Source organism: Ciona intestinalis, unplaced genomic scaffold, assembly GCF_000224145.3.
Source record: "Ciona intestinalis unplaced genomic scaffold, KH HT000174.2, whole genome shotgun sequence".
Classification (NCBI taxonomy): domain Eukaryota; kingdom Metazoa; phylum Chordata; class Ascidiacea; order Phlebobranchia; family Cionidae; genus Ciona; species Ciona intestinalis.
This window is the reverse complement of record NW_004190496.2, coordinates 292,326-314,512: the sequence shown is the minus strand read 5'-3', so window position 1 is coordinate 314,512 and position 22,187 is coordinate 292,326. Positions and strand designations below refer to the sequence as shown.

At 36.4% G+C, this 22,187-nt stretch overlaps 2 protein-coding genes and 2 long non-coding RNA genes across 6 annotated transcripts; 3 read left to right on the top strand and 1 right to left on the bottom strand.

Annotated features, from left to right (window-relative positions):
• The first annotated feature begins 914 nt into the window (after nucleotides 1-914).
• On the top strand, nucleotides 915-7,790 carry LOC100186093. Its single transcript, XM_026839234.1, has 6 exons — nucleotides 915-1,536; nucleotides 2,145-2,283; nucleotides 4,634-4,751; nucleotides 5,072-5,209; nucleotides 5,514-5,751; nucleotides 6,458-7,790. Exons 4-6 carry the CDS (start codon nucleotides 5,146-5,148, stop codon nucleotides 7,314-7,316), a joined length of 1,161 nt encoding a protein of 386 aa, XP_026695035.1. The 5' UTR covers nucleotides 915-1,536; nucleotides 2,145-2,283; nucleotides 4,634-4,751; nucleotides 5,072-5,145; the 3' UTR covers nucleotides 7,317-7,790.
• Nucleotides 7,791-7,939: 149 nt separating this feature from the next.
• On the top strand, nucleotides 7,940-9,900 carry LOC113475271. Its single transcript, XR_003397017.1, has 2 exons — nucleotides 7,940-8,052; nucleotides 9,701-9,900. It is a non-coding gene; the product is annotated as an uncharacterized LOC113475271 (long non-coding RNA).
• Nucleotides 9,275-22,054, bottom strand: LOC100175902 (elongation factor-like GTPase 1). Of its 3 annotated transcripts, XM_026839233.1 has the most exons (25): nucleotides 21,951-22,054; nucleotides 21,563-21,659; nucleotides 21,206-21,273; nucleotides 20,855-20,939; nucleotides 20,429-20,565; nucleotides 20,141-20,278; nucleotides 19,697-19,792; nucleotides 19,309-19,421; nucleotides 18,766-18,919; nucleotides 18,397-18,476; nucleotides 17,960-18,102; nucleotides 17,416-17,538; nucleotides 16,929-17,025; nucleotides 16,229-16,523; nucleotides 15,527-15,653; nucleotides 14,312-14,443; nucleotides 13,933-14,080; nucleotides 13,255-13,400; nucleotides 12,830-12,941; nucleotides 12,431-12,602; nucleotides 11,707-11,986; nucleotides 11,293-11,506; nucleotides 10,837-10,977; nucleotides 10,340-10,524; nucleotides 9,275-9,803 (listed from the first exon to the last, which is right to left on the bottom strand). In XM_026839233.1, the coding sequence occupies exons 2-23, from the start codon at nucleotides 21,651-21,653 to the stop codon at nucleotides 10,845-10,847; spliced, it is 3,084 nt and encodes a 1,027-aa protein (XP_026695034.1). In that variant the 5' UTR covers nucleotides 21,654-21,659; nucleotides 21,951-22,054; the 3' UTR covers nucleotides 9,275-9,803; nucleotides 10,340-10,524; nucleotides 10,837-10,844. The 3 variants fall into 3 exon arrangements, with proteins under 3 accessions (XP_026695034.1, XP_026695033.1, XP_018671844.1); XM_026839232.1 differs by lacking the exon at nucleotides 21,951-22,054 and having other exon boundaries at nucleotides 21,563-21,762; XM_018816299.2 differs by lacking the exon at nucleotides 21,951-22,054 and having other exon boundaries at nucleotides 18,766-18,889; nucleotides 21,563-21,762.
• Nucleotides 11,249-12,710, top strand: LOC104266700. Its single transcript, XR_717680.2, has 2 exons — nucleotides 11,249-11,492; nucleotides 12,409-12,710. It is a non-coding gene; the product is annotated as an uncharacterized LOC104266700 (long non-coding RNA).
• Nucleotides 22,055-22,187: the final 133 nt, after the last annotated feature.

The window sequence follows — 22,187 nt, the reverse complement described above, 5'->3', positions numbered from 1 at the left end:
AAGAGAACAAAACCTAAAAAATATCTTCCCAACATAGCACACGACATTAAAATACACGAGTAAAAATAATATTACATGCTTCATATAAAACGTATATTCATTACAATATGGATCTTATGTCAAAGCGCCAGAAAAACATGTTCGTTTTCAATACGATAAGAATTGTACGACTTTGACAGTTCGATCACTTTTCTGAACACGATCGATAAGGTATTGGCCGTTAACGCGAAGTATTAATTAGTTTTAAAAGTACTACCAATTTCCATGACCTGTAGTAGTACATTAGCGTTTGAATTAGTTTTATTCTGAAATTGCCGCATTGAATGTTATTACAACTTCGGCAAATCGCTTGGGTTTTAAAGGCGCAATATTTGCGTCGATATTTAATACGTTAAGTTTGATAGAACCTTTTTCTTACCTGCACCACCATATATATTGACACTGCATGCCATGCACGCAGATAAAGGCCATAAAACGTCGCCGTGCGGTCTGTCTCGCACACCTCGCTTTGCAGAGGTGAAAATGCAGCTGCTGTCGAGGCAATGCAATTCGGAAAAGCACGCAGCGGGATTTTACAATCATTACTATAAAGAGCAGCGTGCTTATAGCACGGGGAATAGATTTAAACAGTAATTGTGGCGAAGCTTTAGAAAAATAAAATAAAAGCATTTATTTTGTCTTTTTAGAAATGTAATTCGAAAAGTTTAAAATAGTAAGCAGTAACAGTAAAACGACAGTCATTTCAATACGCTTATGGATAAAACAGAAACTTGGTTGTTAAAAAGCGTGGCTGTTACCGTTGGCCTGCGACTTTAAAAGAGCGTTGGTATAATTGTTAAAAATACTCAGAAAATATGAGATTTTGGTGCTAACGGTATCCCATCTTACGCGATAATTTCAAATGAATGAACGAATAAACTTAAATTTTAACTAAAAGTTCTTTATTTGGATTTGTAATCTAGGCCTGGGCTTATGGCTGCGTGGAAATTATTAGGTCCTGGTATGGTGTTGGGGGTTGTGTCTGTCGTCTTACTGGTGGTTGCTATTAGCACAGACCATTGGTACGTACTTAATGCTTCACTATATGCTCAGCTGTGCACTGAGACTGTAGTATTCGAGCCTTGGTACAGCTGGAGCGAACCGGTATACGCTGGCCATGGCGGTTACGGAGGTTACAATCCAAGATTTAAGGAGTACGAAGCAGTTGCAAGGCCTATGTTGATACGGGATTCTACTGAACATATTCTCCCAGCGCCGTTAAAAACCATACGAGGAAGTCATGCATCTAAAACCTTGTTTAACGCTCATAAACCGCACTATAAGAACGAGGGGATAAGAAAAAATTGGAAAAGGGTTTCACGGAATGTGGCTTTTTTACGGAATATATTTGGAAATTCTACGAAAGTTCGAAACGAAGTTGCGGAAATACGAAAAGAAAGAGCTGCAGCGTGGCTACAGTTAATGAACGATTTAAATCGAAACTTGTATTCGTTTGGAGGGCGAGATATTACCTTGAGGAAACGAAAAACTAAGCAGGTAAGATTTTTTTATGTAAAAAAAAACAACAACAAAATCCACTCACAAAGTTAAATTCGTGGTCACTCGTAAGCGGGCACGAGGTGTATGAAACATAACTTGTTATAACGACTGCCGTTGCCCGAAAAGAAAATTTCAACACCAGTTCATTCATGTACTCATTTATTTATAATGTAAATTAGAATCATACGCAAAAACAAATTACTTATTCTACCGTAGCGAATTAGGTGTATTTTGAAATGATTCTATGCATCGTATCTCCAACAGTAATTACCACTTTAGTTTCCTGTGTTTTCTTACGGAGCCACGTGGTAGCTGAATACATATGATTACAGTTTCATTTAAAAAGTATTACATTTAAATAACTATAAGTAGAGTATAGAGGGAAGGCGACTTCATTCGTTTTTTCCCATTTGAACACTTATTTTGTGGAAAACAAATATTCACAGAGGTATATACAAAAATATAACCGTAGAGTCATTACTCGTACACGAGTTGTATGAAAGCAGACGCTGGCATGAGGTGTATGAAACAGAACACTGGTGTTATAACGACTGTCACTACCCCGCCACGCGAGTATTAACAAGTTACATTCATACTTTTTGCAGAATTTCCCCAACAAAAGCATGATACACGACGGTACAATATCAACTTGTAAGAAACGTCAATTCTCAACAGCTACAGGATTGTGGAGAACTTGTTTCCTCCCAGAGGAAGATTCAATGTTGGGGAAATTAGTCGCATGTGGTAAGTACGAATTGGGGCTAAACATTTTTCAGTATACAACATATAGTACTGCTGTGGGGTGGATGGTGTTAGTACATAAATACTTCGCATTTCATAATCGTTTTTTAAACAATTAAAAACATTATTTTAAAGAGAGTTGTGTTTTTACAATTAACAACGCTATTTAAAAGTCGTGAGGATATGGTTATATAATTCTGTGAATATTCTTTATTTACTACCGAATGGGATAAAAAGGTTAAAAAATCTCAGTCTCAAACGGTATGAAACAGAACACCTGTGTTTTTACTAATGTCGTTGCCCCGCCACGCGAAAATAAATAAGGTTACATTCATTCAATCTTAATCAAATCATCTTCTTTTCTACAAAATTTTCATATTTTTTATCTTCTATTCGATTTTGTTGTAAATTTTAAACTTAATTTGCGCCGTGACCGCGCGATTAGACAAATTATGGCCCTTCGCCCTAAAACACGCGTGCAAAAGAGCGTAAAATCACCGTATTTATAATTCATGAAAACAGCACCTTGCGAAAATGTTTTCTCATCTCGGCTAATTGATACAACGTATACAACGTCCAAGTAGCTTAATGGAAATTGACGCTTTACAATTCAATCATTTAGACAACGCATTATACGATCACACAAAACTAGCTATAACCCTATACGCTCTACTTTGCTTGTTGGATAATAAATTATTGACGACGGCTTATGGTAACGATATCTCCTTATATACGTGTTGTCTGTGCAAAGCAGGAACCAGATCGTAACGATTAGCAGCTACTATTGCCTATATACGCCTGTAGGATAAAACGGATAAACGTTTTGCCCTTTGTTCGGAAATACGCGTGTATTGTACAAGCAGCAAGACGTTTACAGTGTTTTGGGTTATGTTTGTTTTACAACTTATACAAGCTAATAAAATCTTGAACCGGTAAAGAAAATAAACACACACACGCGTACCTTAAGCGGGTTTTAAATCACAAGACTATAGTACGCAGCTATTTTTAATCAAATAAACCACTTTATTAAGTTTCGGTTATATAACGGATATATAATTCTATAAATATTCTTTGTTTGCTGACAAATGGGACAAGAAAAATGAATGAGAAACCATCTTACCCCACCATTCTGTATAAAGGGGAATGCGGACCATCAGTCTGTAGTTTATATATTGGCATACCGTAACATAATGGGGCAGAACTGTTTGTCTCTTATGATATTAATCACCGAGGATTAAGCGAGGATTTGGAACGTGGCCAGTTTCTTAAAAGGTTTTCGCGTCCCATGGTGCGTTCGGTTCGTAATCAATTTTTGTCAATAGAATGATTAACTGTAAAAGGTGCATTGATCGAACGCAGGCAAATCTATATACCAGGTAAGCCAATAAAGTTAATGTTGCGTTCGATAAGTCAAAGTGTGTCGTAAGCAAACCTAGCGACGAGAGATTATTGATTATGATTACTTATACAACTTCGTTGGCGCTTGTTTGTTGCCTGATTTTATTAGTCATATTTATAAACGGTATTTTTTTCTAAATTCAAATTGCCACGATTTTGAGCGTTTGTGTTCTTCAGCAATACAGTTAAATGGCAACTTTTCCAACTCAGTGGTCATTTATGGGTTATCCTTTTGAAGCTATGCATAAAAAAAAGAAAATAACTGAAAAAAAGTCGCTCCCAAAATTACACACATGGTAACTTGTAAGCAGACTAATGGTGTATAGTAGTTTTCGGCGACGTGAAGATAAAGAATTTTAATTTATTCTAAAGTCGTTTTTTGACATATTTGAATTGTTTGTGAATGCAACAAAATCGATGCCGAAGTGTTTTAGTTCCCGCCAGATCTTGAACCGTAGCTCAAGTAGTCGGAGAAAAAACGTAAATATTCTTGACAGAAATGAACAAGCTACTTCACTATCGACCGTAATATTGATTAAAAATAATTGTTTTTTTAATTTTTAAAGTTTGATACTTTTTTTTAGACATATACTGTAGAATCGGTAATTCTGAGTTAGTAGGGGTTAATCTTTTTTAAATCAAAAGTTAAATCAAATTAGGGGTAAATCTTTTTGAGACTAGACACTGTTACTATTGTGGGCGTATGTGTCCGTGGAGAAGATAATGACTTCAACCCAGTGCTGGTCACTAAAGAATCGTCCGAATTGTTAAACGTGCAGATAAAAATCGCACGCAAAGTTAGATACGTGGTAACTCGTATAAGCAGACACGAGGTGTATGAAATAGAACACCGGTGTTATAGCGACTGTTATTACCCTGCCATGAGAGGATGAACAAATTACTTACATTCATTCATTCACTTTTCATTCATACGTGTTATTCGCTTGTATTCCAGGAAATATATCCAGATGTATCTCTATTCCATACGGAGCGTTTGACTCTGGGGCCATTCCCTTCGCATTTGTATAATAACGAAACTGTATTAGTTCTTGGAGACGAAATCACCAGTTTAAGTAAGTAAGAATACACTTATAGTAGGGTGTGGGGGGGGGGAGATGGAACACCTGATGCACATGATATCCAAATTTCTTAATCGTGTTTTAAACAATTAACAACGGTCTATGTGAGTCGTGAGAATACGGTTTAATAATTCTTTGAATGTATTTTGTTTACATACGGAATGGGACGAGAAATCAGAATGAAAAGGTGTCCCATCTTCCCGGTCCCCACTATATATGTTTGTCAGGCATACCATTAGCTGCAAGGTGTCCGTATATAATGGCCCATTAAAAATTAAATCGAAATAATGTTCACTTAATTATTTCACACCCAGACCTGAGGCGAGCTGTCGTGTCGTTTCTATTCTTGGCATTGACAGTTCAGTTGTTTGGACTTGCCATCATTATAATGGGGTGGTACAAAGAAGAAGGGTTTGAACAATATTCTGGTGGATTGGTTTTGCTTATGTCAGGTATATGAGTGTATAGTATGATGACGTGGAAGACTGGTTACAGAGCTCGCATATATATTAGTATTAGGGGTTCGGGGTTCAGGGCTCGCTGTTACCAATGTGGGTGTATGCGTCTTTGTGCAGAAAATGTTTTGTGTTTCATACAATTACCGCTTACGAGTTACCACTTATATAACTTTGTTGGTAATTCTTTTGTTTGGATTTTTTGATTAAAAAATACATTGCTTATAATTAAGATTAATAAGCGACCACTGGGGTGAAACAATTTCCAATTTAACCCTATAACGCCCATATTTTCTTGAAGGAATATTCCAGCTCTGTGGTATGTGCACACACGCTATATTATGTCGGTTGGAAATGACAAGACGACCAGAAGATGTTTACCAACTTCCTACATTAGTTCTTGAAAGTTACGGCTTATCTGCATACTTTGCTTGGGTATCTTTCGGTACAACTCTGCTCTCAAGCTTCTTATGCGTGATGGCTCCACTTCATAGACCGGCTCGGCCTACGATTCCATGCGTTACCGGTCGAAGGGCAATGTAGGTTTAAAGTTTTATTTGTATTCTACATTATAAGTGAGAATTTTGTAGAACACTGTGCGATAAAATGGATTTCAAGCTTTATATTTTCTATAATTTGGCAAAAAAAATGTAAAAGCTCTTACCCTGAATTCTTGTACAGAAACTATGGCAAAAAAACAACCAACTATTAAAAGTTTTTGAACCGAGAGGTTCATTTTTATTAACTTTGACAGTTATTGTGTACTTTAGGCACCGCTTTTAAACGTATTGAAGTCATGTAGATAGGCTTGACAGTCTCTAGGATAATTTCCAAAATCGTTTTTAAAGCGATCGATTAAAATTATTGAATCCATTTAATGCTTTCCCCGCAAACCGTTCGATGCAGCGTGTGGTGTAATTAATTATTATAAGCGCTGTGGTTTGGTGGTTAGGCGCTCGCATCCGGGTCACAAATAGGTTAAAGCTGTTAGCTGTGCTGACAAAAAAGCCTCACTCGTAAGCGAGCAAGTGTAAGAAAGATAACACCCGTGTTATACCGAATGTCGTTGTCCCTCCATGCGAGGATTAGGATGATAAACAAGTTACATACGTGGAAACTTTTAAGCGGGCACGAGGTATATGAAACAGAACACCCGTGTTATAACGACCGTCGTTGCCCTGCCATGCGAGGATGAACAAGTTACATTTATTCATTCATTTATTTATTCATTCATTCACAACACAGGGTGCTTTGTACAGACAAAGATGACGCCGACGCCTCGCCAGTAGAGGGCAGCATACACCCTGGAAGGGGCAACGTCACCATTCAACAAACCGCCACAAACTTACAGGTGCCGTGTGCAAAACGAAAACTCAAAGTATCAATCAGTCACGTGGATCAAATAACCAATCAGCAAACAACTACAGAGTTGATCACTGGCTCCAGCATGCGGCAGATTGCAACCAGCCCGGTCGCCTCTGTGCGGACCCCAAGAGCTGCCATCAAAGCACTAGAAGTGGAAAGACGGAATATGTTGAGCGCTGTCAAAGAAAACGAAGCGATGGCGGCTAAATATGAATGTGTGCCTGGTCCGTCTTCCCAACGCCGTTGTGCTCATACTTACGACTTGCATCACACTTGTGCAAGACGGACATCAGACGGTTCATCTTCGAACTTAAACAAATACCAATATATGAGGAAAACAAGATCTTTACCAAGAGACCCGACGGTACCGGGATCAAGTCTTATGTCGACCAAAGAAATGGCAACAATGTCTAAATTTACAGATGTTACTATCCGTTCCCCCAGGCGCGGAATAAGCGCATATGACAGCGCCACCGGGCGGGTTGATACCGCTATGTACGCGCTCACTGAAGGCGCTAACGAGCGAAATGTTGCCGAGATTTTCCAGTCGTCTTCCGCGACTCGGATTTCGAACTCGGACTCGGATTCCGAAGACGTTTTCTCTCCAGCGTCCTCGCCAAACAGAGCGACCAAATACAAACGTAGCGAATCTGACTACGAAGTTTGGGACGCGAAAAGCAGCGTCTATTTGCCCTGCGAGATGAAAAAACAACGAAGGCACATACCAAAGTACAGTTAAAGCGGAATTGTGTTGCTATAGTACTGTCGGGTAAGATGGTATACCGTTAGCACATCTCACATTTCCTGGTCGAATTTTGAGCAATTGCCAACGATCTTTCAGAGTCGTTAGGATACAGTAATCTAATTCTGTTAATATCCTTTGTTTTCTACCAAATGCGACGGTAAAAGAGAGTGGAAACGTGTCCCATCTTACCCAGATATATCATGCCATTGTGACGTTTAATAAGCCAATAATGAAATCCCATCACATAAAGAACCTGCACATAGCGTAGTGGGAAGTAGGGATCGTATATGAGCGAAAGGTAATGGGTTCAAGACTCGTTGCTGCTACCGTTGCCTATTTGTCTCATAGGGAAACACAACCTTTCCACAAAAACTCTTGGTGCACTGTGAAAACAATTAATCAACAGTGACCTAATGTTTATTCATTTTAGCCGAAAAGAGGTTTTGGCGCAATAAAATATTAATACCGGCAGCATTAATTTGCCATGATCGTCGAAGCCTAGAGCCGCTAAAGCGTGAAATGACAACCCGGTAATTAGAGACCGCCCGTGTCTTTATTCCACATTTTAAAGATAAAAATGGCCGATCGAATATTAATGAGACACGCTGTGTTTTACAAGTGGAGTTTAGACAGATGTAAAAAGATAAATACGGTGTTGGTGCGCTGAGGAGGACGTAAGCGGTTTGAATGACAGGCACAAATGTCCGTGAAAGACAATGAATGTCACCCGGTAAATGGCAGCATTGTTTCATGAATAAAACTTCGAATTTTAAAACTCAATTGATGTAGATATAAATATGTTTAACTTTTCATGAAATCTAAGCATCTTCTTTATTTATAAAGAGAGTTTACAATTCAAGCTGCTGCAGGTCTGTTGTGTTCTTCATGTTTGCATTAGTTTTGTTTAAATAAAAACTTATCAAATCACATATATGCTAGAAATGGTGTTTACAACATTTGTAGTCACTTTTGTATGCATAAATTACTAATTTAGGAGTTCTTTTCTAAACTGTCAGCTGGTATAGCTTTTTCCAACTGCTAGCATTCATTCAGATTTAGATTAAACCTTGTTAAACTAACATTGAAAATTTGAAACTAAAAAAAACGCCATGTTGATAAGACATATGGGTTCGTTTAAGTTAATATTACTGAAGTATATCTAGACAGATGACAGTTCTAACATGTTACAGTAATGTCAACGTTTGATGTGCGGCACCTTAATACTGTAGAAGCATAGCAAAGCTTCCATTTAATGATAAATGTTCATATTTTTCATAGGTAAATCCATGTTATAAGTTTGCTTGGTTGGTAGATACAGAACCAAGGTGATATTGCAGTTTATGACATAGTTTAATTCTTATATTGTACACTGTACAGCTACACCTTTTGTAGCATATGTAGTTATAAGATAGCTGTTTGTTTATCAGTATATGATACCATATGAACCTATGAACCTCTATTACATAAGCTTGTGGGAGATGTGTTATATATTACATGCAGCCAAGATAAAGGGTTGCTGACAAAATGTGTGGTAAACTGGTAATGATATGATTAACTTGTTTTTGAAAAACAAGCACATTTTAAACAATGCAGTTCCAGGGGTATGAAATTCAAGTCTGTTTTATGTTGTATAATATACCATTTTTTAACCACTGCCTTTGCAAGGAATTAATTTGAATATCGGTGACTCAAAACTTGTTATGATATGATGTCCTTGACCGACAAAAAGTGTTTATTAGGAATGTTTGTTAAGTGAGCCGTTACAAAATATATTTACAACAGACAAGTCTTTTATATTACCAACAATAATTTCATAATAGATAAAAATGTTTGTAACAAACGTTAACTCTCCCAGAGATTAAATGTTATAAAAATAAATCTTCCTCATAAAAATTAATTACAACCCGTGTGTTTTAATATCTGTAAAATTTCCTAGAGTAACAAACAAACTATTAATTTTTGTCTTTATTTTTTATTTGTTGATGTCAGTTTCACAAATAAATACGACGACAGTGTTTGGTCTACAATACCACAAATCCAAACTGTATCAAACGGTATCTTGAATATTCCACCTCATTACAAAGCAATACAACAACTGTATATAGTATTGTGGGGTAAGATGGATACCGATAACACATAATATCCCGTATTTCCTAACTGTTAACAATTAACAACGCTCTTGAGTCGCAAGCATGCTTTTATATATTTCCGCAAAATTTTTTTGTTTTACTACCAAATGAAAAAATAAGAGCGAATTAAACCCATCTTACCCCAACGTACTATATATATTAATTATTTATTCTTAGATAGTGTTCGTTGTTTTTCCGCGTGTTCCACCGTTTTTTCTTCCACAAATAAACCTTTTCTTCTTCTCACAGAATTCATATATTTGACAGCTTGATTCTCAAAGTCGGCCTTTTCTCCGTAATGTTGAATCTCTTCTTCTGTTGTTGGGACCCAGAAAGGGTCGCTGTTTACCACCTGTGTTAATGAATGAATACAAATTATTAGCAATTAAAAAAAACATATGTGCGCAAAAAATGATTGGCTTATTAAATAAAGTCATTATTTGAGACTCCACACCTCTTTTACAAGTTACCATGTATAAAGCTGTAAAATGTCCCGACCAATAAAGCTTCAATTTATTGGTTCCTTTGTTAACGAATGAATACGAATCCTTGGCTATTGCAAACATGTACATATGTCTATATTTGTAAGAAAAAGGTCAATATGTTGGACCTAACACCTTGTGATCGCTTACAAGTAGCCCATATGGAACTACAAGTTCTTTTCTGTATGTTTGATTTTGACAACCCAGTTTGGCCCAATTTCCGTTAAGTTTCTAGCCCAAATTGTAAGCCATACATAAAACAAAATAAATTTCCCAAAAAATTACCCTCCTGCAAAGTTACATACGTTGTAACTCGTAAGCGGGCACAAGGTGAATGGAACAGAACACCCGTGTTATAACGACTGTCGTTGATAATTAAGTTACATTCCTTTATCAACTCCCATACCTCCCAATGACTGAACACAAGTTGCGGAGAAGCGAGTCCACTCGTTCGTTTTCGAATTTCCTCGGCAAACCCAAAACTTTCAGCCACAGGCAGCGTGGCGAGAATATCGAAAGAGTTTGTCCCGTCGCGTAAATCTTCGCTTAATACTCGGCCTTCTCTTCTGCCAAGGACTGCGTAGACTTTGCCTGCGGAAAAATATGAAAAATAAAGTTGAGTTTAATCTAAAAAAAACTTTGTTAGATTAAGAAAAGGAGGAAATAAAAAACATGTGATGTTTGATTAGGAGGACAGCTTGACAGGGAAAACAGGGTTTAACTTTAAGTAGTTTGAAGTGGACCAGGATATAGCTTTGGAGGGCAAACACAATAAGACAACGGACACATGGTGTAACTCGACAGTTGACAGTGAACATTAAACCCCACCCGATCTTGCACTTATAGTAATTATTAATACCAAGTATTTCCAACTTATTCCATTATAAAACACCAGATACTAACCTAACACTTCAGCCAGTAGCTTGTATATTACACGTGTACATGGCTGCCATTAAACGTTGTGGTTGAGCCTGAAATGATCTCCTGCAACTTTCTTTGGATGTTGATATTAATTGACCAGATAATGGACCTAGTTGGGAATTGCTGAAAAATATTTTTATTTTATTTTTTTAAAAGTTGTTTACATTTTACATTGTTTTTTTCATGAAGTTAATTGCTTGTATAAACAGAACATTTTTTTAAACCATATAAAGTTCGATTAGATTTTACTGGTAACTCGTAAGCGGCATGAGGTGCATGAAACAGAATACCCGTGTTATAACGACTGTTGTTGCCGCCACAGGAGGATAAGTAAGTTACCATCATTAAAAACATTTGAATTCATTTAACAACAAGTTCATTGCTTTGCAGACAATGCTAAAATTGTTTAAAAAGCTGTTTATAGGAAAAAAATGTTACCTTTGAACTGGAGTAAGATCATCAGCAAAAGTGACGACTTGCTCCTCTTTTGTTTCTTTATGCTCCTGGGAGGAAACAGGAGGAGCAGAGACTTTCCATTCTTCGATCACAAAACATATTCCATACATAGGTTCCTCACATAGAGGTCCAGATAACGTGGCAAGTTGGAATCCACTTATAATACTGTGGTCACACTCACGGTAAGAACCAATATCTAAAAATTGGGGTCACTTTTAATTTTTTTAACAATCTTTTATCGTTTTCCTTTCCATATGGAGGACTAGGGATAGGTCCTTATCTCTTCTAACCATAAGATATTATGTGTTAACCGTATCCATCTTACCCCGCAGTAATATAGAACTGTTGTTAAATAAAAACATTTAACTTTTAATTCAATAAATTGTCCAATCTTACCAATATCAACATTATCCCCCACACAAGTCCAAATTGAAGGTCTCCTATAATCATCTTCTTTATTTAAAAGTATGTTAGGTCCATTTCCACGAGGACCAAACGCCCAAATATGTTCAACGGCATTTGACCATTTTCTGCGGCCAGCATTTTCAAACGCAGTTTCCAAATCTGATTTTAGTTTTTTTATTTCTTCTAAGGTCTCTGGTTTAATTTTTAGTTGGAAAAGGACATTCTTAATGATGTTTTTCACGCTGGTAACGTTGTTTTCTAGACTTGGTATCTGAAAATATAAAAAGTGAATGAAGTTTAGATAAATTTAACGATAAATAAACAAATCACATTTGTTCATATTACTATCGTTCTATTAGTTTTGGTTATGTGATGTTATAATTTGTGTGCGCTAAATGTTTTTAATAAAATCTGAAGTGGCATTGTCAAAATGCACTTATAATTGTGGAATATGATAAACCTCATTAATTAATGATTTATGATATTTTTGCCAATTTTTTTTTTTTCTGTGTAAAGTTTTAAGAAGAACCAAGTCTGCCAATAATCATAATATTGAGATAATGATCACCAAAACCAATTAAAAACTTTTTTATTGTGTTTTTTTCATGAAGATGTGCTCCTAATATGATAAACCTCATTGATTAATGTAGTATTTTTACGATATTTCTGCCAATTTAATTTTTTTGTGTAAAGTTTCACGAAGATGTACTCCTACCTCCGCCCCGTCTTCCTCCCCCTGACTACTGATGTTGCTCCCCGTGCTCAATAATCTTCTCCTTCTGTGGAACCAGAGGTCCTTGAAAATCGCCTCCATGGATGAGAGGACTTTAAGAAGATCCCCATTCTCCTCCAGGAGTTTAATCACATCCGGAGGCAGGGAAACAGCTCTTTAAAGAAGACATTTTGTTTAAAATGGTGGAATTTATTCAATTTTTGTAAAAACAAAAAAAATATTTGTTTTATATCTAGAAATAATAAAGGCCAAAAAGATTTTTTTTGGGGTTATTTTATCAGTCATGTATAAACGAGGTGTATGGAACAGAACACCCATGTTATAATAGCTGTCACTTCCTCACCACGCAAGGATAAATACATCACATTCACTCGTACATACCGTACAACTAAAGTACTTTGCTTGTTAGGAGTTTCCATCACCACAATTCCTTTCTTAGATTTTGCGTTTAATAATTTTTCAGATTCTTTCGTCAAATTGCCGTCACCAGATTCTAAATTCAATATACGCACGGTATGTGTTGAAGTCCTTACGACTAATTATAATTGCCCCAACCTAGTGGTCTATTATAGGTTCAGGTTGTTCAAATTACCAGTCATACATAAAAACAAACCCACAAAGTTACATACATGGTAACTTGTAAGCGGGCACGAGGTGTATGAAACAGAACACCCGTGTTATAACGACTGTTGTTGCCTCGCCATGAATACTTATGTAAAAGCGAGCCCTTATGTAAAAGCTACTAAACCTGCTATTTTCCTGCCATGTGGGGATGAACAAAGTTACACTCACATGACACCTCTTACCTTTATCCTTAAGATTCCACTTCTGCATGATATCTTTATCTTGTGTTTCAATGAGTTCGTTTAAAACATCAACTTTGGGACGAGGAATCACCGTTTCACGGAAGGGAACGATGGGAGCGGATGATTTGATCTCAATCTTCGCAAATCTTTAAAATACTTTGGATGAGTTTATTGAATCGTGTGGTAGGGCCATGATTTTGTTCTATTTTAAGGGTGTTCTATTTTATACACCTCGTGCCCGCTTACGAGTTACCACGAATGTAACTTCTCAATCTTCGCAAATCTTTAAAAATACTTTAGATTAAAAAAATTTGGATTTATTGAATCTAATTTATCGTCATGTGGTAGGTCCATGATGTTGGTTTAAAAGCGGATGAAACAACAGTCGTTACAATTACAACACAGGTGTATTGTTTCATACACCTCGTGCCCGCTTACAAGTTACCGCGTATTTAACTTTGTGGGTGATTATATTTTTTTTATTAGGCTGTCCTTTAACAGATATAAAAGCCCATAACAGATTTTACTCTGCTGTTTATACAAACCAGCAGAGCCAAAGTATATTGCATTCACCACATTAATCAATGAGGTTCCCTATGTTTGACAACTACAAGTGTAACTGTATTTTAACAATATCACCTCAGATTTCAGGATAATTTGACACTTATACCCACAAACCTGTTCTTTAAATCATCAAGACATCTTTGCAGATGAACTTCGCCGGCTGCGATGATCACGTGTTCCCCTGTTTCTTGCACCATCACCTGCACGCATGGATCAGCTTGGTTGAGCAACTTCAAGCCTTCTACCAAACATGACATTTCACCTGTGGGTGGGGTTGGGGGTTATAAATGTTAATTTAAAAAGAAGTTTAAATTTTTTTTATTTTAAAAGTTGTTTAAAATATATGTCAGGCGTTATGGCCTTAACTTTCAATTATTTTTCCAACAAAAAATTTATAAAATTATTAATTACTTGACTTTAATCCTACATACTTTTTCCATTTATTTGAAATTTTTCCCATTGTTTATTTTATATAAAGTTATTAAACACATACTTAACAAATATGATTCCACAGCCACTCTAATAATGGGAGCCACATCTACAGTAAGTGCATTGAATGGAGGGCAAGCCATACTACTGCATAATGTTGCTGAGTTAAGCACCACCTCTTCCAAGCCACCAATACCTGTATAATGTCATAAGGTGGAAATTTGTAGATAAATTTTTTTTAATTTTTTTGGGACACTTGCATTGTAACCAAAGGATACCGGGTCCGATGCTCAACCATGGTATGCATATGTGTATTTGGGCAAGACACTTGATATTGTTTCAACCCAGTGGTCACTTATGGGTTGTAGCACCCTGAATGTAAGAGTAACAGGTTCAAAATCCCAGTTCCCATGGCGTGCCACACTGTAGGACCTCACCCATATATAATAGAATGTGCATATACAATGTTGGGTATTGGGCCAACTCTGGCTTAAATCTAAGTTTTCATGGCGTGCCACACTGTAGGACCTCACGTCCTCACCCATATATAATAGAATGTGCTAATACAATGTTGGGTATTGGGCCAACTCTGGCCTAAATCTAAGTTTTCATGGCGTGCCTCACTGTAGAACCTCACCCATATAGAATAGAATGTGCATATACAATGTTGGGATAATGGGCCAACTCTGGTCTAAATCCCAGGTCCCATGACATGCCACACTGTAGGACCTCACCCATATAGAATAGAATGTGCATATACAATGTTGGGGTAATGGGCAACTCTGGCTTAAATCTCAGGTCCCATGGCGTGCCACACTGTAGGACCTCACGTCCTCACCCATATATAATAGAATGTGCGTATACAATGTTGGGTATTGGGCCAACTCTGGCCTAAATCTAAGTTTTCATGGCGTGCCTCACTGTAGGACCTCACCCATATAGAATAGAATGTGCATATACAATGTTGGGATAATGGGCCAACTCTGGTCTAAATCCCAGGTCCCATGACATGCCACACTGTAGGACCTCACCCATATAGAATAGAATGTGCATATACAATGTTGGGGTAATGGGCAACTCTGGCTTAAATCTCAGGTCCCATGGCGTGCCACACTGTAGGACCTCACGTCCTCACCCATATATAATAGAATGTGCGTATACAATGTTGGGTATTGGGCCAACTCTGACCTAAATCTCAGAACCCATGGCATTCCACACTGTAGGACCTCACCCATATATAACAAAATATTTGCAATATACCACAATTTAAACACCTTACCTATAATACAACCTGAAGCAGCTTCTTCTAACGCTTCTAATTCTCTTCCCATCCATAAATAGATCGCCGTAACTGTTGTCACCGATATATGGGGGTTAGAGTTAATTGCTTCTTCTAATTCAGAATCCTTTTGTAAAATATTGAAAATATCAAAATAATTGTAATAATAATTTAGTGGTCAAATAAAGGAATGTCAATTTTGTTCACGTAGGTGATGATAAAAAAATTGACAACAGTAAAATTTACCTTTCAAAAAATATAGGAATTCTATTCTATATGGGTGAGGTCCTACAGTGTGGCACGCCATGGGATCTGAGATTTTGGCGAGAGTTGGCCCGTTACCCCAACATTGTATAAGCACATTCTATTCTATATGGGTGAGGTCCTACAGTGAGGCACGCCATGGGATCTGAGATTTTGGCAGGAGTTGGCCCGTTACCCCAACATTGTATAAGCACATTCTATTCTATATGGGTGAGGTCCTACAGCGGGGCATGTCATGGGACCTGGGATTTAGACCAGAGTTGGCCCATTACCCCAACATTGTATATGCACATTCTATTCTATATTTTGCACGTCAACCTGAAACGAGTTGGCACGTCAACTTGAAACCCAGGGTGGTATGTTTTATAGATGGCCACTGGGTTGGCCCCTATATTGACTGTCATTACCCCAACACACAAAGATAAACCACAGATTTACCTCCAAACCAATAAAAGGTGCTGGGTCATACTTCGGACCAAGAACGTATAATTTCTGCCCAACTTTCAAGGTTCCACTAAAAACACGAGCAAAAGCAACAAACTGCTCCTGCTTCTCTTCCTTCTCTGGAACTTGTTCCGAAATTTCAGGACTTTCTGAGGACTTATTAGAAGCGTCTGCATCAGTTGGTTGATCCTCTTTATGGTTGGAGCTGTTTGTTTCCGCTAATTTTCTCTCAGCATGTTTTTGCCGAACCAGTTCTCTTCGTTTAACAATTTCTTCAACAGTTAAAGGTCTGCATACAAATCACACAACATGTAAAGTTTGAAAAATGAAGTAAAATATTACAACTGGTAAATATGTGCTTTTAATTAAAACAAAAATGAAAGTAATTTATTTATTCCTGTATGGCAGGCAATGGCAATCGATAAAACACAGTGTTTTTGTTTTGGTGGCCGTCAAACTTAGACAAGAGAGCACTGGGTTGCAACAGTTCAAGAACGCACGCAACCACAATGGTACAAGCGCCAAATGGTAGAAGCGCGTGTTGTGACATAAATTTTTTTAACAACCGCACCAATAAGATTATATTAATATAGTTATATATATCCTCAAAAACAAGAGAGAAATCAAAGAAACGATTTAGAAATGGTAACACAGAGAGAGACGTGAATTGTTGTAACTTATTTAACGACCTGACCTTTGTTTATTCTGCGGCATAAGTTTTGAATCCACAGCAACCATTTTCGACACGAGCACAATGGTAGTAGAAGAATCAGAGCCACAACTTAGAAAATCTATTTTAAATTCAATGTTAATATTAGAACTGTGTGTACAGTAAGTATATCGGTACTATCCTCCTAGGTTCACATTAATTAGCGAGTATATATAAATATAAAATAATAAGTTAAGATTTTAACTACCCCTACATTTAAAATGGTACCTGTGGTCCTACATATATACCTTTGTAATCAATTATTTTTGGAGGGATCTTTTTAATGTATGGCTGACAATTTAGATCCAATAAGTGATCACTGGGTTGGAGCAATTTAAGTGATCATTCGCATTACCTAAGATTTAAACTATCCCTTCTACTTACGTTTAAAATGGTACTTATGGCTCTACATATAATGACAATTTAGACAACCCACAAGTGGTTACAAAATTAAAGTGTTCGTTCACATTACCTTGCTTTAAGTCTTGTGATTTTGAATGTAAAGCAGAGAAGCTCCTTGTTGATCCACACATTAAACCTTCCACCCTTTCCCCACTAATGTCTGATGGGCTAGGAAGGTATTGACATACACTTGCTAGATATTTATATTAAAGAAAAAAAGCTACTTTTTTTAGTGTGCATATTTTATAAAGCTAGACAGGAAACGACAGTCGTTATAACACCAATGTGCTGTTTTGTACGCTTCGTGCCTGCTGGCAAGTAGCTTTAGTAAGTTTTTTGGCAATGGAGTGTTTTAAAAACAGAACAGCTTATTAAGAAAATTTGAAGGATTTTTTCAGAAGTTTTTTTTTTCTTTTTTAAAACTTTGTTGGCACCTTTAGATCACATTTAAGCTAGCCTACCTATATACAGTTTTAACATACCCCAATAAGATATCTATTAAAAGATCAAAGAATACATAGCACAGCTTCTACCACAATAATAGTAATATAATAATAACTTTTCTTACTTTTATAATAACCTTTATTACAATAGAATATTTATTCAAAGGATACAAAGCACAGCTTCAGCTAACGGCAACCACTGACCACATATTGCTTGAAGATAAGTTTTAGGTTCAGATTTTCCAACTCGCACGTCACGAGCGGAAATGTTAAGATTTAAAGATTTTGTGATTTTTTCGCTTCTTTCCTTATCTCTGGTGAAAAAGTAATTAAATGTAACTTGTTGATCGTGGTATGGCGGGGCAATGATAGTTGTTATACAAGTGTTCTGTTTCATACACCTCCTGTCTTCTTACAAGTTACCACGTATGTATCTTTGTTGGTGATTATTATTTTGTTTTAACGTATGCTGAGATTTTAGACAACCCATAAATGACCGCTGGGTTGAAGCAACTGTTTTTAAGTGTCGGTGGTTTAGATCCAAGTGTCTTATTATAATTTATGGAAAGTTTTTAATTAGTTTCTATAATTGTAAATACTAAATTTACCTTCTAATGTAAACTGCATCATATATTGACCACAAGTTTTCAAGAATAAATTGAACAAATAACGTCTTCTTTCCCTTTGCCTGTTATATAAAGATTATTTTATGTTTTATTCCAGTTGTTTTCAAACTGTGCGTTGCAATTCCCTTGTGTGTCTTTGATTTTTTTCAAAGACATTTCATATACATACAAAGCAGGGTTTTACATTAGGAGAGAAAAAAAATCTTAAAAAACAATAGAAGAGAAATCCCGGTAAAAATTTAACGGATTTTCCCGACATTGCATGAACTTAATAAAACAAGCAAGCCCGTACACGTAATAGTTAAACAGTTAAATTTCCATTCAATATCACATAACATTTCCCAACAGTACCTGTGCACCTTTAAGAATCTTCTTGGCTTTATTATTCACATAATAATCCCCCCATAATGTTCGGTTTAAAACTTTTTCACGAATTCCAAGTTTTGTAGAAAATATGCGAGAAAAATGTTGAATTCTAAGAGTTTGGAGAAAAAATGGGATTTTTCTAAATAATAAATGAATAAACTTATTTATCTTCGCGTGCTGGAAAACGACAGTTGTTCTGTTTCACTCACCTCAAGTAAAAAGGAGATTTTAATCAAATAATACACGAATAAAACTTATTTATCTTTGCATGGTGAAGCAACAACAGTTGTTTTAACACAGGTGCTCTGTTTTATACACCTCGTTCTTACTTACAAGTTATTTCAATATTTCATACTTTCTTGGTTATTTTGGGGGATTTTTCTTATTACATGACCACTACTTAAAGAATCCATAATAGGCCACTGAGTTTTAAGTAAAACCCATGTCACACCTTTTGTTCTACGTCATGCATAGCCATGTATTATATATATATATACATATATTCAATATCAAACAAAACAAACTTACTTGAACCCCCAGCCATCGGCTGCAGAAGCAAACACAACGTTTCCATGACTTGGTGAAAAATATAACTTTGAATCATCAGTGTCTGCTATCCCACTGCTCCAGTCATATACCACCTACCAAATATATAGGAAAATTACTTGAAGTGATATACTGCTTTTTTATCTTTGTGTGGTGGGGCAACAGCGGTCATATAATATGGTCCTGTGCCGGTTTACAAGTTACCGCATATGACATTTTTTATTGGGTTGAATGGTTGTTAAGTTGTCACACACGCTGACAATTGTGACAGCACCGGACCTTGTATTCTTTGGTAAGTGGCACCTAATCACTGACGCTATGCCATGGCACTGGAAAAAGAATGCAAATAGTTTTCACACTTTTTATTTACCTCTTCTCCGTTTTCAGTTTCAACTTGGGACGATTCAGTTTGGCCGATTTTCTCTAAAACTTCAGCAGAATACAAACTTCCAGTAACTGCATTCACCTGAATAAGATATGTGCATTTATTCTGGTATATTCCATTCTAGGAATAAATGCAACCTAATCCACACAGTAGGGCAACAATAGTGCCTTTTTGCAAAGTAAATACATATGTAACTTTGTGAGTGATAGTTTTTCTCATTTTCTGTATTCCAAACCCTTCTTAACCAATTTTTTATCCTGAGCTTGTTAATTTGCTGTTAATTCCCATATATTTAGCTATGTTTATACCTCAGTTATTGCAATCGCAGCGAATTAAAATGGTGTTTTAACAAATCATTAAATGTTTACAGCAACAACATTCATACATGCAGGGAAAGCAATAAAGATGATGTTATTTTAAGATACCAACCTGTTCCAAAACTTGTTGCAGATGTAAATGGGCTTCCTCAGGGGTAAACTTGAGTTCAGTAATAAGTCGATCTATTTTATTCAACACAAGTATAGGGCTTAACTTTTCCAGCCAAGCTTGCCGAAGAACTGCGTGTGTCTGTATGGACAAATTTGACTTTTAATTATTAAAACAAGAATTGTTTTGATGACAGCAAAAACTCTCTGGTTGAACCACTGGCGATGTCACCCAAGATTTTACCAAGAACCTAATAAAGGTGACACATATGAGTCACAGTATTAACTTTACCTGCGGGCAAACACCTTCCACGACGTCTACAACAACAATAGCTCCATCACAAAGTCGAACTGCCGTACAAACTTCACTACCAAAGTCAACATGGCCGGGCGAATCAATTAAATTGATGAGATATTCTTCTCCTGCAGCTGTAAAGAAAAATTTGTTAAATATGGTGCAGTAGTTGGAGCGCTCGCCTCTGGAAAATAGTCTAGAAGATACAGAGTTCAAGGCTCGACTTTGCTACTATTGTGCCACCATTTAAGTCGGGTGCCATGGTAGAGAGCCTCGCCTCTGGTCGCTGCTACCATTGCAGGCATACATGTCTTTTAGCAAGACCCTTAACGCAATTTCTTCAACCCAGTTACTTATGACTCATAGATCCAAATTGTCATTTTTGACCAAATTGCCCCCGCAAATAGTAGGTTAACGTGTTACCTAATGCATAACGGAGAGATATTGCGCTTGATTTCATGGTAATTCCCCTCAGTTGTTCATCATCTCTGCTGTCCATGTATCGTAACTGTTGGAAAATTAGAAAAAAATGTTTGTCTATACTTCGAAAAAATCCCGGCAAACAGCTTCCAACTTCATAAATATGCGAGAACATGAACAACTTTAATACTTTTAACAGGCCTGCCATGGCACCTAAAACCCAAACATTACCATTCAGATCTGAACAAGTGATATGCCTACATTGGTAAATCTTTATACTTTAAAAATACAACAGATAGGCTATATTATGTTTGTTTTATTTAATTAATTATCAAATATGTTGTAATTTCTTACCTTTCCAGCCATTCTTTTCGATATGATTCCATTGCTGGCAATTAACGCATCGGCTAAAGTTGTTTTGCCTAAAAAAAAAATTTCTTTTAAAGTTAAGATTTTGGTACTAGTGTAAAATTGTCGCGCCAAAAAAGGCATAGGCCTACACTAAAAGTTAAGCTTAGCATGCAGAAAATGAAAGTCCCTAATGAGAACTCTCTTGTACAGTTCTTAACTAACTTCAATACAACACAATATATTTGGAATTATGTTACAGAAATTTACACAAAAACTAATTCTGTTACATGAAAAGAAGTGAATAGTATTTACAAAAAAAGATTAAACAACATTAATTTAAAGAAATAAAATATCGCCTACCATGGTCAACATGTGCCAATATACAAATGTTCCGAATATTTTGCGAATTTTTCTGAAGTTGTTTCACGTTTTCAATGTCTGTTGCTTTCATGGTGACCTTTAATTTGTATTAAAAAGCTAATGCAAAATTAAACCACTTTACATACTAAGCTAAGTAAGCTTCAACCGTTTTTTTATATTTCTAAATTCTTGCTGTTTTTATATCTGTGCAAGACGTTTTATCATTTGCAAATGTGAAAAAATGAAAGCGAACACATAATTCTAATGTCATAAAAAGAAACTAACAACATATATATTGTTGATAAAACACATATGCAAAAATTGAATACAAAAGCACACACGCGTGTTTGCACTTTATACTATCACCTACAGCATTTTATCTACTCACATTTTATTTTCCAGCTATTGAATCAAAATAATGGAAAAAAATGTGGCTGTAAGGTGTACGATAAAGTCAGGCTAAAATTTTCTGTGATGGTGAAATACCTGGACTTCCCCGTAGTTGAAAATAGGCATAAAGCGCTCATTTGTCCTTTGGCACAGTTTTAATGAACAAGCACGTACATTAACATTTTGTTCTTTTCAAATTCCATTGACGCTATTACTAACTTTCCTCATTCTTTTA